Source organism: Rhipicephalus microplus, chromosome 2 (genome assembly GCF_043290135.1).
Source record: "Rhipicephalus microplus isolate Deutch F79 chromosome 2, USDA_Rmic, whole genome shotgun sequence".
Classification (NCBI taxonomy): Eukaryota; Metazoa; Arthropoda; class Arachnida; order Ixodida; family Ixodidae; genus Rhipicephalus; species Rhipicephalus microplus.
Window position 1 is genome coordinate 289,778,594 of NC_134701.1, and position 17,581 is coordinate 289,796,174.

Sequence of the window (17,581 nt, forward strand, 5' to 3'; positions counted from 1 at the left end):
TGTGATGGGGATTATTTGCATACCTTGTCCCTGACGATGCGGGGCGCTGACGGTCGAATTTTGAATTTGATGAGGCAGTTAGGGCTTTCACCTTAATAACAAAACGGTCACGCGTTCATCGGGTCTATTACTAGCCTTTCCCAAGCATTTGATGTTTAGGTGACATAACTGGAAGTTGCTACGTGCCCAATAAAGAGTATCAAGCCGGAAGAATTTTTATACTAATTGATCTTTTAGAAGCTGAGAAAACCAATGTTTTGAGGTGGCATGCGAGGAGGCGAGCTTGAAACCCTTGCCTCTCACCTTGTGTAGCCGTTCCTATTCGCTGCCTTCTTCGGCACGCGAGCGAGGGGATCACATGATGCATACGCATGAGCACGTCAGATGCACTATGTCACGAGCGCATGACGTGCCCGAACGCCCGAGACGCAAGCGTTGTTGTGGCGGCATTCTCAGCGCTTCGTCTGTGCCGACTTAAAGGGACACTAAAGAGAAACAATGGCTTGGTTTAGATTCACAAACTGCAATCTGAGGATTCTAGTGCCATATGTTTCACTGTGACAGGTTCGTTATTAGTGAACAAAATCAAGGTTGAAGTTTCATTTTTAAATTTCGCTCCGCAATCTATGCGCATGACGTAACAAATTTCAAAATGTGTTTTGCGCATTTCCGTGATAGTAGCTCGCTGAAATATTTTGAAACTTCGTATGCTAGATCACTGGCATTCATAAATGACAATGTACTTTATTTTTATTGAGCCCCGCCGTGGTGGTCTAGTGGCTAAGGTACTCGGCTGCTGACCCGCAGGTCACAGAATCGAATCCCGGCGGCGGCGGCTGATTTCCGATGGAGGCGGAAATGTTGTAGGCCCGTGTGCTCAGATTTGGGTGCACTTTAAGGAACCCCAGGTGGTCAAAATTTTCGGAGCCCTCCACTACGGCGTCTCTCATAATCATATGGTGGTTTTGGGATGTTAAACCCCACTTATCAGTCAATCAATCAATCAATCAATCAATTTTTATTGATTAAAAGCTACGTAAGAAGCTACGTAAGTGGACGCCTACACAATTTTCTACGTCACAGTGTTTGGTGCAGGAATCTGAAATGGCGACTCCATCTGCATTTTCTTTTCGCGTGTTTTCCCGCTTAGAAAACGTCGTGCCGCAGTAAGAGCGGTGTTTTCTGAACCGTGAAATTGTACTTAATGTCCCTTTAAGGTCCCTTGTGCAAGCTATGCTGAAGGCGCCCTCTACATTCACTTGGCTTTCAACCTAACTGAGCATGAAACCTGTGACATTTCCATGGACATTAGACTGACGGTGTGCCGCATGAACGTTTAGTTAGATGCGGTGGATAAATGATGAGCCAAATGATCTCTGGAACGCGGTAGAAAATTAGATTTATTGGCTTCTGCACGATGCGCCAGAATATGGACGTATGTGAAGCGGAGGAGTCTCGCATATTGCTGCGATTCGCAGTAAACATCTAGAAATAAAACACGCACAGATTTCGTTTCTGTGTATTGTTAATGTTCTTAAGTTTTCATCGTCTATTCAAGCAACAGATCACAACTACAAGTCATGTCAAATTATTATTGCAGTGTCACATGTTATACTGTTTGCGAGGTCAGAGCACTGCCAAATACGTAGGGTTATACATCGGGTACATCATTCCCTCACTAGAAAGATTCAGTCACTCCGCGAACGAATGGCTAGCAGCCATACTATAGCAGCCTGCATCCGCAGAGCTGCTGCGGATGTCCAACTAAAACTGTCTATTTTCTGGACGTGAGCCCGTAAGAAGTGTACAAGAAGCGTTTAGCTTGAAATTTGACCCGTTTCCGCGGCGCGTAGCGTTGCAAGTTTCATAGCAGACGTGACCATGAACACCCATGGTATGCATCGCGCTCGTCAGCCCCAATTTTCAAACATGTTGAGAGGTTCATTACGAAGCGAAGTGAAACTCGGATGGAGAACGAACGACTGTACTTGCAAGGATACGTATACTATGCTGCCTGAAAAGGCAAAAACATAAACCACCAGTTCCTCTTCGTTCTTATGAATGACGAACAGAAAAAAAGCACTGTAGCTCAATGGTTACTATTTTAGGCTGCTGATCCGAAAGGTGCGGTTTTGATTCCGTACGCGGGTGTCACAGTTCGAAGGACAGGAAATACTACAGGCCCGTTTACTGTGTGCACGTTCAAAAAGCCCAGGAAGGCGTTATTATCCGGAGCCCTTGCACTGGTCCTAGCTTCGTAATCTTATCGCAGCTCTAGCACATTAAAACCCCTACATCAATCACTACAAATATACCACGGTGAACGACTTCAGCACTACTCAACAATTCTCACAGGACATGTGCATGGAAGTGTACTATATAGTGTATAGGCGTGTGCATGTTCACGTATGTCAGTCTGCACGAGCGCTGGTATGCGCTGAACGATTGGTCATCTTTGGCATTCGTAAAGTGAAGATATGACTCTATTAGATTAAATTCACTCAGATTCTCTAGCAAACATTTTCTGGATGTTATGAATACAACATTACTATTAGTTCCTTAACTTTCCTGAATGCTATAAGTACGATAGTATACAAGCGAGAAGCGTATTTGTTTATATATTTAAAGATATGTTGGTTCCTGTGTGGGACCCCTGTGCTCCTGTTGAATAATTGCCGCCATTGTGAAAAAAAAAGTGAAGACAGTCACAAAGCTATACAATTAATTTGACCCGTTTACAAATACAAATAGGTGTATAGACTAAAACTTACGCACTTAGTCCCACTCGTGTGTGTGCAGTGTTCTCACTTAGGCACAAGGGGGGGGGGGGGGACACAGTGTCGTCGCAGCCTCCCACTCCTACCAATTCGCCGTTAAGAGTCCAAGCTAATGCTTCAACCAGAGGGTGAAAAAATTGAAATGAAGCTGTTAAATGCTTCTCCTTGTGGCCTAACTCTGATCTCTGGCTTTCCTCTAGTAACTATGGGGAGTAAACCATGGCTTACAGTACCAGGAAACTCCAACTGCCATTATTTTTAGCAACCTGCGCGGAAATAACACCGCTTTTAATCAATGACACGACAGGTCCGAAGTAGGAATGTTATGAAAAAAGCTTAACGGCCCCCCTCCCCCCACCCAACTTATTAGTGATAAGAGGGGAGGGGATTTAGGATCTTGTACCCTCCTCCGTTGCCCCCAGTACTTGAATACAAACAAATTTTTCCGTAATCGTCGTCCAAATGTTCGCGTGAGGAAATATCAGCTACTACACTCGTGTACTCCTCGTTTTTTTTTTTTTCAGATATCCTCAGCTTTGGCATGTACGGAATGCCGCTGATGGGTGCAGACATATGCGGCTTCAACCAGAACACAACTGTCGAGCTGTGTGCACGCTGGCACGCGCTTGGAGCATTTTATCCATTTTCAAGAAACCACAACACCGACGACGGCATTGTAAGTTTCGGCATTTGCACGACGCTAGATGTGTCATGGGGTTTATATTTCGCTGTTATATTACTACGTGTTCAGAAATATTTATTGTCACGAACATCAATAACACTCAACAGAACATTTTCTTCTTGAACATACACAAACGATGATGACAAAGCAGACGTCATTTACATGAACTACAGACGTAACATTTGACATGCACATCTGTGGCCTCCTGCGATTCCTGCTGGCAGTTTGTTTTTTGAGTCATGCACACGCAGTTTAACGCTACAACTTCAAAGAGCTCGTTTTGCGAAAATTCCGAGATCAGCGTTGGCATGGGCGTTGTTGGCTGTGATGAAAAATCAGCTTTGTCCATGAGCAAAAGATTGAAATATGCAAATATAAAAAATAAAATATCAATCCACGGTTGGAATGAGAATTCAAGCCAAGATTCTGCTTGTCAAGCGGGTGTTCTGCACCACAGCCCTGTCAATGCTTGAAACTTCTCCTTCTTAACGCATGTAGAGATTTTGTGGGCGCGGAGATGTTTAAGATCGCAACACTGCCCATTGGCAGTAATTAGCATGTTGCAGTAGGCAACACCAGCCCATCACTGCGTGATTTGCACCTCCCCGGGTTTCCCTCCTGTGCAACGCTGCGATGAGTGCCAGCGTCACCGTCGCCGCCAGTGTAAGAGTTAGCGCCCACTGCTTCGCATCTACACATGGTTCCCTTTAGCAAGAAATGGCGTATTTTTATGCCGTACTTATCAGTTTCACTGCTAAAATAAAACGCTAACGGCATGCATTTCGCCATCGCCAACAACCTTTCAAGATCTTTAACTGACAAAGTTTCCTAAAACGCTCTCTGTTATCTCTGTATCGTTGAAGCTTGCGCGGGTGCATATGTTTTATTTTTTATTTATTTATTTATAAATACTGCAATCCCTGATAGGGATTTTAGTAGGTGGGTTACAGTGCATAAAAAGGATACATGGTTTACAACAACTGTACAATTCAACACAGATGAAAAGGCTCTTCTTCTCGGGTACAAAAAGTTGTTACAAAAACAGAGGATTGGTATACAATGCTAATAAAGGTGGGACTCAAACAAACTTACAGAAGGCTGTAGAACTTGTGAATTCTGAAGTTTATTCCAATCGGAAATAGTTCTGGGAAAGAAGGAATACTTATAACAGTTAGTACGTGTGTGATGGGGGGTGACTGTTAGTTGGTGTCTTTGTCTGGTCGCGTACCCAGCTGAAAATGAAATCACATCTGAAAAATCTATTTTATAATGCCCCTTGATTATTTGATAGAAACACTTCAGTCGCGATAAAAGATTCTTGTGTGGTAACAACGGTAAGTCGACTCGTCGTAGAAGTTCGGTAACTGAAGTGCGCCCAAATTTGTTAAATATGTAGCGCACAGCTTTCTTTTGTACGTTTTCCAGCCTGCTGATGTTTGTCTTTGTGTATGGATCCCAGATAACGTCGCAATATTCTAATGCTGGTCGAACTACTGATTTGTACGCAAGTAAATTAACATTAGGAGTGGAAAGTTTCAGCGCTCGTCTAAGAAAGAAAAGCTTTCTATTCGCGGCAGCAATCACAAAATCAATGTGCTTATTCCAATTAAGATTAGTAGTTATCCATAAACCGAGGTACTTATATTGAGTTACTTCTCTCAGAGTGATTGCGTTCACAGAGTAATTAAAGACAAAAGGATTCTTTTTCTGGGTAATTCTCATGACTACAGTTTTATCGAAGTTTACAGCCATCTGCCGTTGGTCACACCACGTCATAACTTTTTGAATTGCATCGTTTAGAAGAAATTGATCTGACATGCTGCTTACTTGAGAGTAAATTACGCAATCATCTGCAAAAAGTTTCATTTACACCGGAATATTGTCAACTATATCATTAATATATACCAGAAAGAGGATGGGACCAAGCACCGAACCCTGGGGAACGCCAGAGCTAACCGTTAGCCTACAGGAGCTGCTGTTTTTAAAATGAACAAACTGTTCCCGGTCTGATAGGTATGCCAAGATCCATTTAAGTAATTGGTTGTTCCCGAAAATTTTGTCTAGTTTGAAAAGTAATTTTTGGTGTGAAACTTTATCAAAGGCTTTGGAGAAATCCATGAAAATGGCGTCGGTTTGATTGCGGTTATTTATAGAGATAGCAAAGTCATGCACTGTCTGTACCAGCTGGGTGTAGGTAGAGTATCCCTTCCGGAACCCATGTTGACAGTTGGTTAGTACACTATGTGTTTCCAGAAATTCAGATATGTGATTGTGTATAATGTGTTCTAGTAATTTGCAGCAAGTTGATGTTAAAGAAATTGGACGGTAGTTACTAATCATATGCTTGGGTCCTGTCTTATGCAATGGCTTCACTCTGGCGCTGATTATGAGCGAAATGTCTTTCTTCGCAGGACCAAGATCCTGTCAGCCTCGGTGAACTTGTGGTACGAAGTGCATCAGCGAACTTGGATATTCGTTATAAGTTGATTCCTTACTTATACACGCTGTTCTACAGGAGCCACGTCTATGGAGAGACGGTCGCCCGGCCCCTATTCTTTGAGTGAGTGTCTTTGTGCATGCCTTTTGCGTTTATTTCTTGTGTATCTGTAAGTTTTGGTACAATATTCTTTCAGCAATAAAGACGATGAATGGATTAGACCAGGAGCCTCAATGTCCCCTCAGCTGGCTGTCATAGTTCCGAAATTTAGACACGTGAGGGCCGGCACAGCGATGATGATGAGAGGGGCCGTTAAGGGGGCGGGTTGTGATATGTTATGTATAGTTGGCATTTGAAAGGACGCCTTTTTCATATTCCATCTATGTGTCACTGGGATTTCATCAGCTTTCGAAAAAAGCATGGATGCTGATTTCGAGAATAAGTAAAATCTGGACTAAAATTGGAAAAGCTTTGCATTGCCTAGAGGGTGCTTACGATTTCGGGCACCCAAGCGAAACCACGTCACGTCAAATATTTATATAATATCAGTGCTTTGAGTAATTATTACGAAACAATTTTCGCATTAATGTCAAGGCACTACTCTTTCATGCATTTGTGTTTTGATTTTCTTTATTTTTCGCATCGGCAAAAAAAGTGCAATATGGTGCATGTTTAATGTTTTTTAAAGCACGAACATTTGAGCCAGTATTGTATTTACGTTTCCAGTTTTATTCGTTCCCATAATAAATGATTAAAATGCTTCGTGGGCAAATGAATCTAAATTACTGCCAAACATTGTGGGAAAGTTGGAAAAAACAGCATTTTGACTCATATTGCGGCTTAATTATTGCAATGTAGCAGTACAAGTAAAAATACAGCTTTTATATTGTTCTATAGTATAGTGTGTCAGCAATACATGCAGAAAGTTTCAAAAGAGCAGATTTAGTTTTAAGGGAGAAAAATGTTTTTTTAATCAAAAGGGGTGGTGCCACCAAATTTGTTGCATGCGTGTTCTTTACTGTAAGCGTTTCCTTCAGCTCCAGGAAGCTTGATGCACGCACCATGATTCGTGCACCATGATTCGTGATTCGCACCATGATTCGTACACCATGATTTGTACACCATGATTCGTGCATCTAGGCAGTGGCAAGGCAGAATGCTGCAAGAAGGAAACAAAGCGTTTATATTTACAATGTAAGTACAGAACGTGGACGAGGAAGGCGCCTGACGCTAGATGCGCTGGCCTGTTATAGGCGCGGTTACGCTAAAAGAGGAGGGGGCAGCCCCGCTGTTGAACGCGCGCAGCATCTCTGACGGACGTTTCCGCTGTGCATGAAGGACGTGTAGAGTGTCTCTTCGAACGAAGGCACCCAGTGTCCTTGACGGACGCACACAGTGTGTCTGCAAGGGACGCCAGCACACTCGTAATAGCAGGCATGCGAGTTCCCTTGTTCACAACAAGCGTTTTGGAGATGGAGGAGGTCACTCACGTCACTACAGATCTGGTGTGACGTCACGACATCTGCCATTGATTCTCGCATTCCGAAACGTCAGTGTTGATGCGCAAGCGATGAGCCTAGATTGCAAGCACGAGCATTCAGCTACACTTTTAGAAGTGAATTAAAGAAATGGCCCCGTATCTGCATGTTACAATGCAAATGTCGTCGAAAGACGATAGTCTTGCGTCTGGAGAAAGCGAACGAAATGTTTATTTGGTGTTCTGTGCAAGAAAATCGGTGAATGGTAGTCTGGGGGGGGGGGGGGGGGCGCTGCGTTAGAGTGCCTCGAGCGTGCAGCGGAGGCGAACGAGCGCATAGAGTCACGTCACACGTAAGACATAAGCGCTATCTGGCAGTTACCTTGAAAAACGAAGCGCGCGGCGTGCGCGCCCGTCTAAGGCGATAAGGTGTAGAACGCAAGGCGACAGGTAGGTGCCGCCACCGTGTCGTCTTAACAAAACTTTGGAAACACTTGCCTTTTCGTGCAAGCGTTGCATTATCAGCGCAGCGTGATATATGCTATGGTCCTTATAATTACTTATGTATGCCTTTTCTTGTATCAAGGCACACATACAGAATATTGACGTGTTGTTATGGTGCCTCAGATATGCGCAGTCATTGCTTTTCAATTGACAATCGCACAAGTATGAACGCTAGAACTTGAGCAATTTATATGCGTTGCACGTATATCACATCCAGTAACCGCAGGACCGAGAACCGCCATAACATAAGCAGCTGCCGAGAAGCGTAGTCGGGAGCTTTGCAGCGGCGAAATGTGGTCACCGGTCACGCTACCAGCTTCACCTTAACTATTTGGGCCATTTTCGGATGCAGAATAGTAACCGCCCCGGTGGTCTAGTGGCTAAGGCACTCGGCTGCTGGCCCGCAGGTCGCGGAATCATATCTCGGCCGCGGCGGCTGAATTTTCGGAGGAGGCGAAAATGGTTGGACCCGTGTGCTTAGATTTAGGCACACGTTAAAGAACCTTAGAGGTTCGAACTTTACAGAGCCCCAGCCGACCATTTCCACTTGAATAGCCGCGTCTCGTGTTGTTAGCTGAGGTTATCAGTGCAACATATGTGAACGTACCTTCTTTTAACCCGCTAATTTAATAGACAATGCGAACCGCGACTGAGCACTGAGCCTCCTAGTTGCTGGGCTACAGCCGTTATGACCCGACTACTGCCACAGCATCAGCGTAATTTCACCGCTCTCAAAAGCGCAGACAAATACGCTGGATGCAGTCGCCGTGGGCACGTCTTCCACGGAATCCTGAACATCGCTCGAACTGACTGCCGTAGACGCAGAACCAGAGCATGATGAACCCCCAGCAGTAGATCCCACGAAACGGTAGCTCACGAGAGGAAAATAACCTAAGCATTGCAACACTACTGAAATGAGCACAACTGCGGTGACGTCTGAACATGGGCGTAAGCAGGAGCATGCAAAAGGGGCATTAACGCCTCCTGAACCACACCCAAATTTTCCCAACCAGGACTCAACACGGGTTCGCACTCCTCACTACAAAATCCCGTCGACGCTCATGTTTTACTTCAACCGGGAAAAAGCATCGTAACTATCCTCGATTAGAATGACGACAGGCTGTGATGGAAGCTGCTTTGCTGCTATGCTGTTCACCCAACCACTGCATGGTGAAGTAGGCCATCCCGCGACTTACGCGACTTATCCTTTCGCGAATCAGGCCCAGTATAAGCGTCTAAGGCAGCTTGTCGGAAAGCTGCTCAGCGCAAAAGAGTATAACCTCAGCGCACCCGGTGTAGATGAGGATCAGCGCAACTACATTCCGAGTGTGCTGTGTCTTCAACGTTTTGGCGCTGGTCAATTTATTAAAGTATTACCAACTAGTCCAATCCCACACTTAGGTATTACTAGTATGCCAGTGGCCGCAATACATTTAGAACGTGTACATTGGTACTCACTAAAATGAGTCACGCCTTGAAAGTTTACTGGTGCTTACTTCGTGGTTTTCGTACATTTAGACTTCTTTAGTTGGTACTCATGCTGTAGCTCGGAAGAACAGGTATTCTATAGTCAGATTTTTGGGGCACAAACGTGGTTGACACGCTTACACTATTCGTTTGCGTGCAGGTTCCCGGATGACCCCAACACTTACGACATTGACGAACAGTTCATGTGGGGATCAGCGTTTCTGTTCAATCCGGCACTGTACCAGGTAGGCTTGTTCCTTACATCAGTTTGTAATATCAGCGCAAACCGCGCACGCGTGAGCAAGATGTCAAGAAAAAAGAAACGGTGCTTGTTTTCGTATGTTTAGAACCATAAGCATGCGCAGGGTTCTCCATTGGGGAGGGGGGGGGGGGGCAGCGAAGATTTGTTAGAGCACGCCTCTCCCGAACAAATCATTGTATGAGGCAAGTAGCTTTACTGCCCCCCACCCCCCTTCCGTGCGCACAAGGACATCAGAATTTGCATTGATGCTCCCGTACCACCACAACAACAAAACAGCATAATTATATGTGAAGCACTCAGAAAATATCAAGGTTTCTAGTTGGAAGCAAGAAACTCGATAAATTGAGCGAGGAATTTAGTTGACCCCAAATGCTAGCTATTAAAAACAGCCTATGAGAATGGAAAGGCGAAGGAATGCAACATAATTAAGCTGACTGACTTACGTAACCTGTCGAATAGGCTGAACCATGCAGTGATGGTTGGGATCGAAAGGCTGAGCTGTGGCGAAACAGAATGGTTAAGACTTGCATAGGAACAATATCCCATGCAGATGTCCTGAGAACGTTAACGAGCAACAATAACCAGAGTGTGGTCATGCATGCACGAAATTATTGACGCTGCAAGGACCAGCATAAGTGCCTGGCTCGGAACGTTACCAGTATGGTGCTGCTCGCATGAATGGGAAGTTCTTTGAACTCACTTACGTGTTCACAGTTGCAACGAAATGCAGTTTTGACTTTGTCTTTTGGTAGGACATGCCCCAGCGAGGTGGTCTTGTGGCTAAGGTACTCGGCTGCTGACCCGCAGGTAGTTGGTGGGATCGAATCCCGGCTGCGGTGGCTGCATTTCCAATAAAAGAGGAAATATAGGTCCGCGTGCTCACATTCGGGCATACGTTAAAGAGCCCCAGGTTGTCGAAATTTCCGGAGCCCTCCACTACGGCGTATCTCATAATCATGTGGTGGTTTTGAGACGTTAAACCCCATATATCATCATCATGTGGTAGGACATGTGCGCAAAGATCATACGAACACATGAAAAGGAAATAGACAGAAAGAGCGGAAACTTCTAATAAGTTTATTCGTTGTTGAATAAGCTTCTCTATATGTCATTGGTAAAGGTGTGAAGGAGAGAAAGCAAACAAGTTATGGACACTTAATGCTAAGCACAACATGCTCAGGAAATAGCCGTCTGCTTTATATGTAGGTTAACCGAAGTGTAGCATATGTAATCATCACCCTTCTATTTAGTGATAAAAGCTGCTTACCGTTCGCGCTCTACTTTCGTACAGCTACTTTCTAAAAGCATTATCATTTTGAATAAAAGCTCGCATCCTAAGCACGTGCCACAGTGTGTGGCTGGGTACTCTTCTGCTACTGACAAGGCATGCTCCATGGCACGCTCATTCGCACAGCCTACGTTGGTCCGACGTTGGTCCTACGTAGGACGTTCCAGAGAGCGGCACTTCATTCATTTATATATTCATTTATATATGCTGCAAAAACTGCATGCACGTCATACGCCTATATATTTGCCTCATCTTTACGCGAAGGTGCTTTATGCCGCTGTACACCAAGACTTCAGTGACGTACTTCTGGCCCGGATATGACGTTGAAAAACTGGACCCGATCAGATGGCAAAGAAAAAGTTCCGCCAAAGGGAGCCATACCATGACTTCTCGGTTCACGACAACAGACGCCGGGCACTTGTGCCATGGCCACTTTTTTTATTAATGCAATGTTAATATATTATATACACATACACATGTGCCCCACTTCCTTCGCCAATGTGAATTAGCCATGGTCACACAAACACGTGTTTTATATCTGCCACTTTTCTCTGACACTATACTACAATACATAATAAGTACACTATAACAATGGATCAACACTATTTACAATATACACAGCTTAGGAGTGGAGGCCGGCTGAGAAATTCTTGTAGAGCCTTTTGCGCGTCATCTGCCTACTGCGCGCTGCCCCCGGAGCTCTTCGGGGTGTTGTCGTCGTTTGCAAACTGTAAAGTGATGTAATGCATCGTGATTCACGATCGTGTCTTCCACGAATAGCATCTGACACACGTCCTTGCTACGAGTGTGTCCCATTCGGCGCGTTTCCTATAGGCGAAGAAAAATTTTGGCGAGTCCGTCCCTCTAGCGTAGCCAGCACAGCATCTCCATCCACAGACAGACAGACAGACGGAGGGACGGAGGGACGGACAGACGAACGGACGGGCACCCATACGGACGGACGGACATACATACATACATACATACATACATACATACATACATACATACATACATACATACATACATACATACATACAGACAGACAGACAGACAGACAGACAGACAGACAGACAGACAGACAGACAGACAGACAGACAGACAGGCAGACAGACAGACAGACGGATGGACAGGCACCCATACGGACAGACAGACAGACAGACAGACAGACAGACGGACGGATGGACAGGCACCCATACGGACATACAGACAGACAGACAGACAGACAGACAAACAAACAGACAGACAGACAGACAGACAGACAGACGGATGGACAGGCACCCAGACAGACAGACAGACAGACAGACAGACAGACAGACAGACAGACAGACAGACAGACAGATGGACAGGCACCCATACGGACATACATACAGACAGACAGACAGACAGACAGACAGACAGACAGAGATATTGATTGATTGATTGATTGATTGATTGATTGATTGATTGATTGATTGATTGATTGATTCGTTGATTGATATGTGGGGTTTAGCTTCCCAAAATCACCATGTGAATATGGGAGACTCCGTAGAGGAGGGTGGGGTTCTTTAACGTGCACCCAAATCTGAGCACACGGGGCTACAACATTTTCGCCTGCATCGAAAATTCAACCACCGCAGCCGGGATTCGATCCCGCGACTTGCGAGTCAGCAGCCGAGTACCTTAGCCACTAGACCATCGTGGCGGAGCAAACAAACACACAGACCGATGGATGGACGGACGGTTGCTTCACCCCACTTATCATTCACTCCATGGATATGCTGTAACTTTCTTGACAAGGTTCTCACCCGTAACTACCACAGCTACTCTAAGGGTTTGTTTAATTATTGATAATGAATGTGAGTAGCTGGGAATGCCAGTTATGACCAAGCGTCAACGTGGTTGAATCTATGCTGACCCATGCTATAGCTGCCAAACAATTATATTATACATTGTGAAAGCTCTGTTCAATGTTCCCTGAACAATCAACTACTTCTGTAAGGACACGTTTTACTTTCGTGTTATACCAATTCATATGATGGAGGGATTATTCCTTCCCACCCGCCACCCCCCGTTTTTTTGACACGTAAAGGCTGACCTTCTGAAGAATATATGGCACAACAATGGGCTTCTTCGGCGGGCACTCGGTGCTGCCACCACGTCTTCCTTCGTTTTCTATCTTTTAAGGAAGGTTATCAAGCACTGCTGCAATTACCTCACATGGGAATCCGGCTGCAAGAAGCCTGAAAACTTCATTATCAAAACTGACATGCATTGAACGCGGACAAGATTTAGGTAGTGCGGAATCAAAGTACGAGCTTGCAATCCCGTTTTTACAATCTTTGAACGCGCAGAATCAAACGGCATAAGCTCTTCCTGCGCTCGCGGAGCATATTTGCAGCAAAAATGCAGTCTTTCAATTCGCAATGCAATATCTAGGAATTGTAACGATCCGTTGGAAGGGATCTCGTGCGCAAATTTCGAACCTTTCTCATAAAGCCTGAAAAGGTAAAGAATACCACTGATTGAACCCATTTAGGTCAGGGTCCTCTGCTGGAATAAAAGTATTAAAATATCATCGGCGGATCTGTATGCCCTATTGTGAGCGGTCAATGGTGCTCAAAAATGAGTCACATAAAACCGGGCAACACACGCACCCTAATTCCTTTGCGTTGACGGTAGAAATTTTCATCAAAGAAATGAAGGTATGCTTAAAGTCTAAGTTTCGCTAATGCATAAAGCTGCCTACTGACACTTGTGCAATGTTTTGAAACGTATTGCACCATTACTTTCAATGCACTTTCTGACCACTGCACAATGTTTACTGTAAGGCACCAAATAGAACAAGTGCTCCATACAAATGGAAAAAGCATAGCGTATAAGTGCACTGGTACTGAAGAAACTCGCTAGTTCACCAGAGTTTGTTGTAGGAAATGTGTCATGAACATGCAGGGCACTCAGATGCGCTTGCAGAAACTGGATAATTAGGCACTGCAATGACCCCTACTCGCTGACAATCGTTGTAAGAGTGCTTTGCATTTCTAAGAATAGTTCGTATTTTCTAGGTCTTTTTTAAAAATGTTGATACTTGCTGAGAGAAATCGGCGTATGCATTGAAGAACCAGGGAATGAGTTCCTTTTTTTTTGTTCTTTGATGTTTTTATTAATGATTGTGTACTTGCTGCTTGTCTGCGTGACTGCTTACCCGAATAGTATGCTTTCTGCACAGGGACAAACAGAGGTGAAGGCTTACGTGCCCGCTGGGCTTTGGTACGATGCGATCCACAACGAACCCATGGAAGTCGAGAATGGCACTTACATGACCTTCCCCGCTGCTTTGGGGGACACAATGAGCATCCTCGTTCGTGGCGGCCACATTTTTCCCCTCGGATCGAGTATAGTCACCACAACAGATCAGTAAGAACATTCCACAAACGTATCGTATTGCTTATCTAATTGCTTCTTTCTTACCGGTGTGCAACGACTTGCATCTTACCGGTACTTACGTATACGGAGCAGAAACCTGGAGGCTTACAAATAGCGTTCAACCTAAACTGAGCAGGAGGCAGATATTGATGTAAAGAAAAATGATGTGTAACCTAAATAATAAACAAGGAGAGAGAAGAGTGGGCCAGGAAACAAACCGAGGTTAATATGATAGTTAAAATGAAGAAATGAACATAGGCCAGGCCGCCAGTGCGTCGGCAGGATAACCGCTGGTTATTAAGGATAACTGATTGTATTCAAACAGAAGGCAAACACGTGAGGGGGAAACACAAAATTGGGTGGGCACATAAGATGAAGTTTTCAGGTATAACATGACAACAAAGCCCAGGACCAGGTTGATTGGTGGAACATGAAAAGGGCCTTTGCTCTGCTGTGAACATCGTCAGACTGATGCTGGTGATAGCGATGATGATGAATTGCTTATTTCAATAATTTTATCCAATAGCTTTATTTCAGTTTTGGCCTAATATATTTGTGAGCGCCAACCAATGAGATTGCCCCAACCTCCTTGACGCCACCTGAACGAAACTTATACCGGACGTTGAGAGATTGCAATGCTTACGCATTGATTCCTGGCCCTGGCGATATGTAGCATATCTTTATTCGATTGTATCCTACAGACTGTATGAATCATGCTGCTGGCTTACTTAAGCTGTACGAGGCATCTTAACAATGATTTCATCTTTGAAAATGGCTTTTTTTTTTCAGGCGCCAGAAGCCCCTGTATTTCAGTGCAGCCCTTGACAAGGATGGTACTGCACAAGGAGAACTATTTTGGGATGACGGAGACTCCTTAGGTGAATTCGCGTGACTCCTTAGTGATACGTTTTAGTGTGATTGGTGTCCATTGCATCATAACCACTTTTGACATGTGTGTCATTATATAATCAAAATACACAATAGCCAAAGAGAACACTTCTAACCACAGTATCAAATCTAGTTACGTTACCTCATAATCACCTCACACAGTGTTAAAGTAAACGGTAGAATGTGAGTAGATGTTTGGTGCGTAAGCTCAACCGGTAATGTTTGGTCCTGGGCATCCACACTTCACCATTTTATACCAACCTTTATTCTTCCTTAAAGCACGCATACAAAGCCGTCGGATAGCCGCCCATATGCGCAGATAGGGATCACTTGAACACATTAACATAACATGCAAGAATACCAACTTGAGATACTCGTAAACTACCGGAAGTGAAAAACGTCTTGCTTTTATTTGCTTTTATTTTGGTCAGAGTCTTCTTTTAGTTATCTTCAAACCACTGGGAGTGTTTCTTTCTATGATAACGTAAAAAAAGAGAAAGGAAAGTCATGGTGTTGCCACAAGAATAAAGCAACCAATGCGACAGCAACGAATTAGAATGTCTCGCCTAAATAATGGCAAGCAGCTGCAAATTTCAGTGCTCTGCTCAGGCACAAAAGCCCGAAATTACCACACACAAGACGAGCGTGAACTCAGAAATAAAAGTAGTCAAAAGTAGCAATTTTTCGTCACATATACGAGACTAGCATCAACTAGCCCAAATAAATGCTTTAATGCGCTGCGTTTGAACAACGTACTGCAGCGAAAGAAGTGACTTTCGTGCACTCTGTAACTTCAATGCAGCCTTTCTGGTGCAAGTGTAAAATGAACGAAAAATCGAAGGGTATACTTGTATATTTCAAACTGTGTTCAGCAAAAGCCTGAGGCTATTCGACTGACTGGGCTGTTTCCCCCCGTTTTTTTTTACACTCCAAGTGGAATGGCACACAAATGGAATGTGCGTCTTTTCTTTTTATATTTTTTTCGTGAATCACACGAAGACTATATAATCCGCCTCCGTTGCGCATGCGTTTGTTTTCTCGCGCTTTACGCACGGCCATTGCGCACGACGCAGACGATATCTGCGTTCCACGTGTCATAAATCTCATTTATCATCCCGCCTTAGGGGGAGAGGCCACAGCTGGTACCGTGCCAGACAGCCGGACCATTGCCTGGCTGGACGGACACCAGTCTCCGCGAGTATGAGACGAATACGTATACGCAATGCTTTGCGTACACTATCCGTCGCGGTCACTGCCACTGCACACGCGTCTTAACTCTGACCGCCGTTAGCGTTTGCGCTCCGCCCGCAGAAAATCTGAAATAGCGTGTGGTACCCAAAGCCTCTTTACAGTGACTCGAGCGTGCGTTAGCGGGAGACAAACGCTATTTGAAAACTTATATATGACACCGACATACAAACGATACACCCGCAATGCCCGCTAAGTTAGCGTATGTTATTAGAAAACTTGCTTTCGCCTTTAAAAAATGCCGTCATTATGAGCTAAGCACGCATGCACGGGCGACGACGCTCCGTAGGTCAAAGCACACGTGATAGACGAGCGCACGCACCGCATCGGCCATGGCACAGACCTCTGTCTATTTAAAGCGCGCCCTTCACGCCATCTCACTGGTAATACGGAGAAAACGGTGAAATGCCCCCGAAATCGGCTTACCACCAGTAGTAATTGGAATAGCCCGCCATTAGTATTGGCATGCTGAAGGACGTGCGTTTTCGTAGCCATCTAACGGCGCGCACTGAAACTATAGCCGAGAGTGTCCATGTCATTGCTATAGTAATAAAGTAGGGCGTTATACGTGCATTCAGTTGTTCTGCTCGGACCTATATACTGCAGTTGCCAACGTGCTATGCTCTTGAAAACTAGCGACCCCAGCCACTCACAATTGTCGAACCGCATGCGAATAAAGAATCTGTCTGGGCCAGTCGGTTGTTCATACCAAACAATACACAGTGAGGAAAAGTAAAACGCTTGTTTTTGTGTTTGTTTTCGGTCACCATGCTTTTCCACGCTGTTTGACCTAAACGCGTACTGACACGATTCTTAATCCGTGGTTTTACGTCCCAAAACAATCAAATTGTAACAAGTGTAACAGCCTCACAACAAGGATGTTCTATTCTCACTGTTTATTAAGGGGCGAACGTGTGCCCAAAGCGAACGACGCACAGCAATTAAGAAGAACCGATGGTCGGTAGCCCTCGCGAGCTTCTGCCTTGAGCACCCTCGTTTTTCTCTTTTTCACGAACGTTGGCCGCTCGGTGGAATCTCGTACCCACGCAGTGCTGGCTCGTGCATGGCGGCTGGCTTCGCCGCTCGTAGTTGTGCCGTCAGCGTTTCTCTTCGTTCACGACGTCCGCGTTGTGCGGAGCATTGGCA

The 17,581-nt window shown here is 44.9% G+C and overlaps 1 protein-coding gene across 1 annotated transcript in view; it reads left to right on the plus strand.

The window, feature by feature from the left end:
• Window positions 1-17,581, plus strand: part of LOC142795384 (lysosomal alpha-glucosidase-like) — a 48,208-nt gene that overhangs the window by 27,033 nt on the left and 3,594 nt on the right. The window contains exons 15-19 of the mRNA XM_075886047.1: window positions 3,302-3,453; window positions 5,871-6,019; window positions 9,505-9,589; window positions 14,103-14,290; window positions 15,089-15,177. Of these exons, the coding sequence (XP_075742162.1) occupies window positions 3,302-3,453; window positions 5,871-6,019; window positions 9,505-9,589; window positions 14,103-14,290; window positions 15,089-15,177 (663 nt within the window). The remainder of the gene's footprint in view (window positions 1-3,301; window positions 3,454-5,870; window positions 6,020-9,504; window positions 9,590-14,102; window positions 14,291-15,088; window positions 15,178-17,581) is intronic.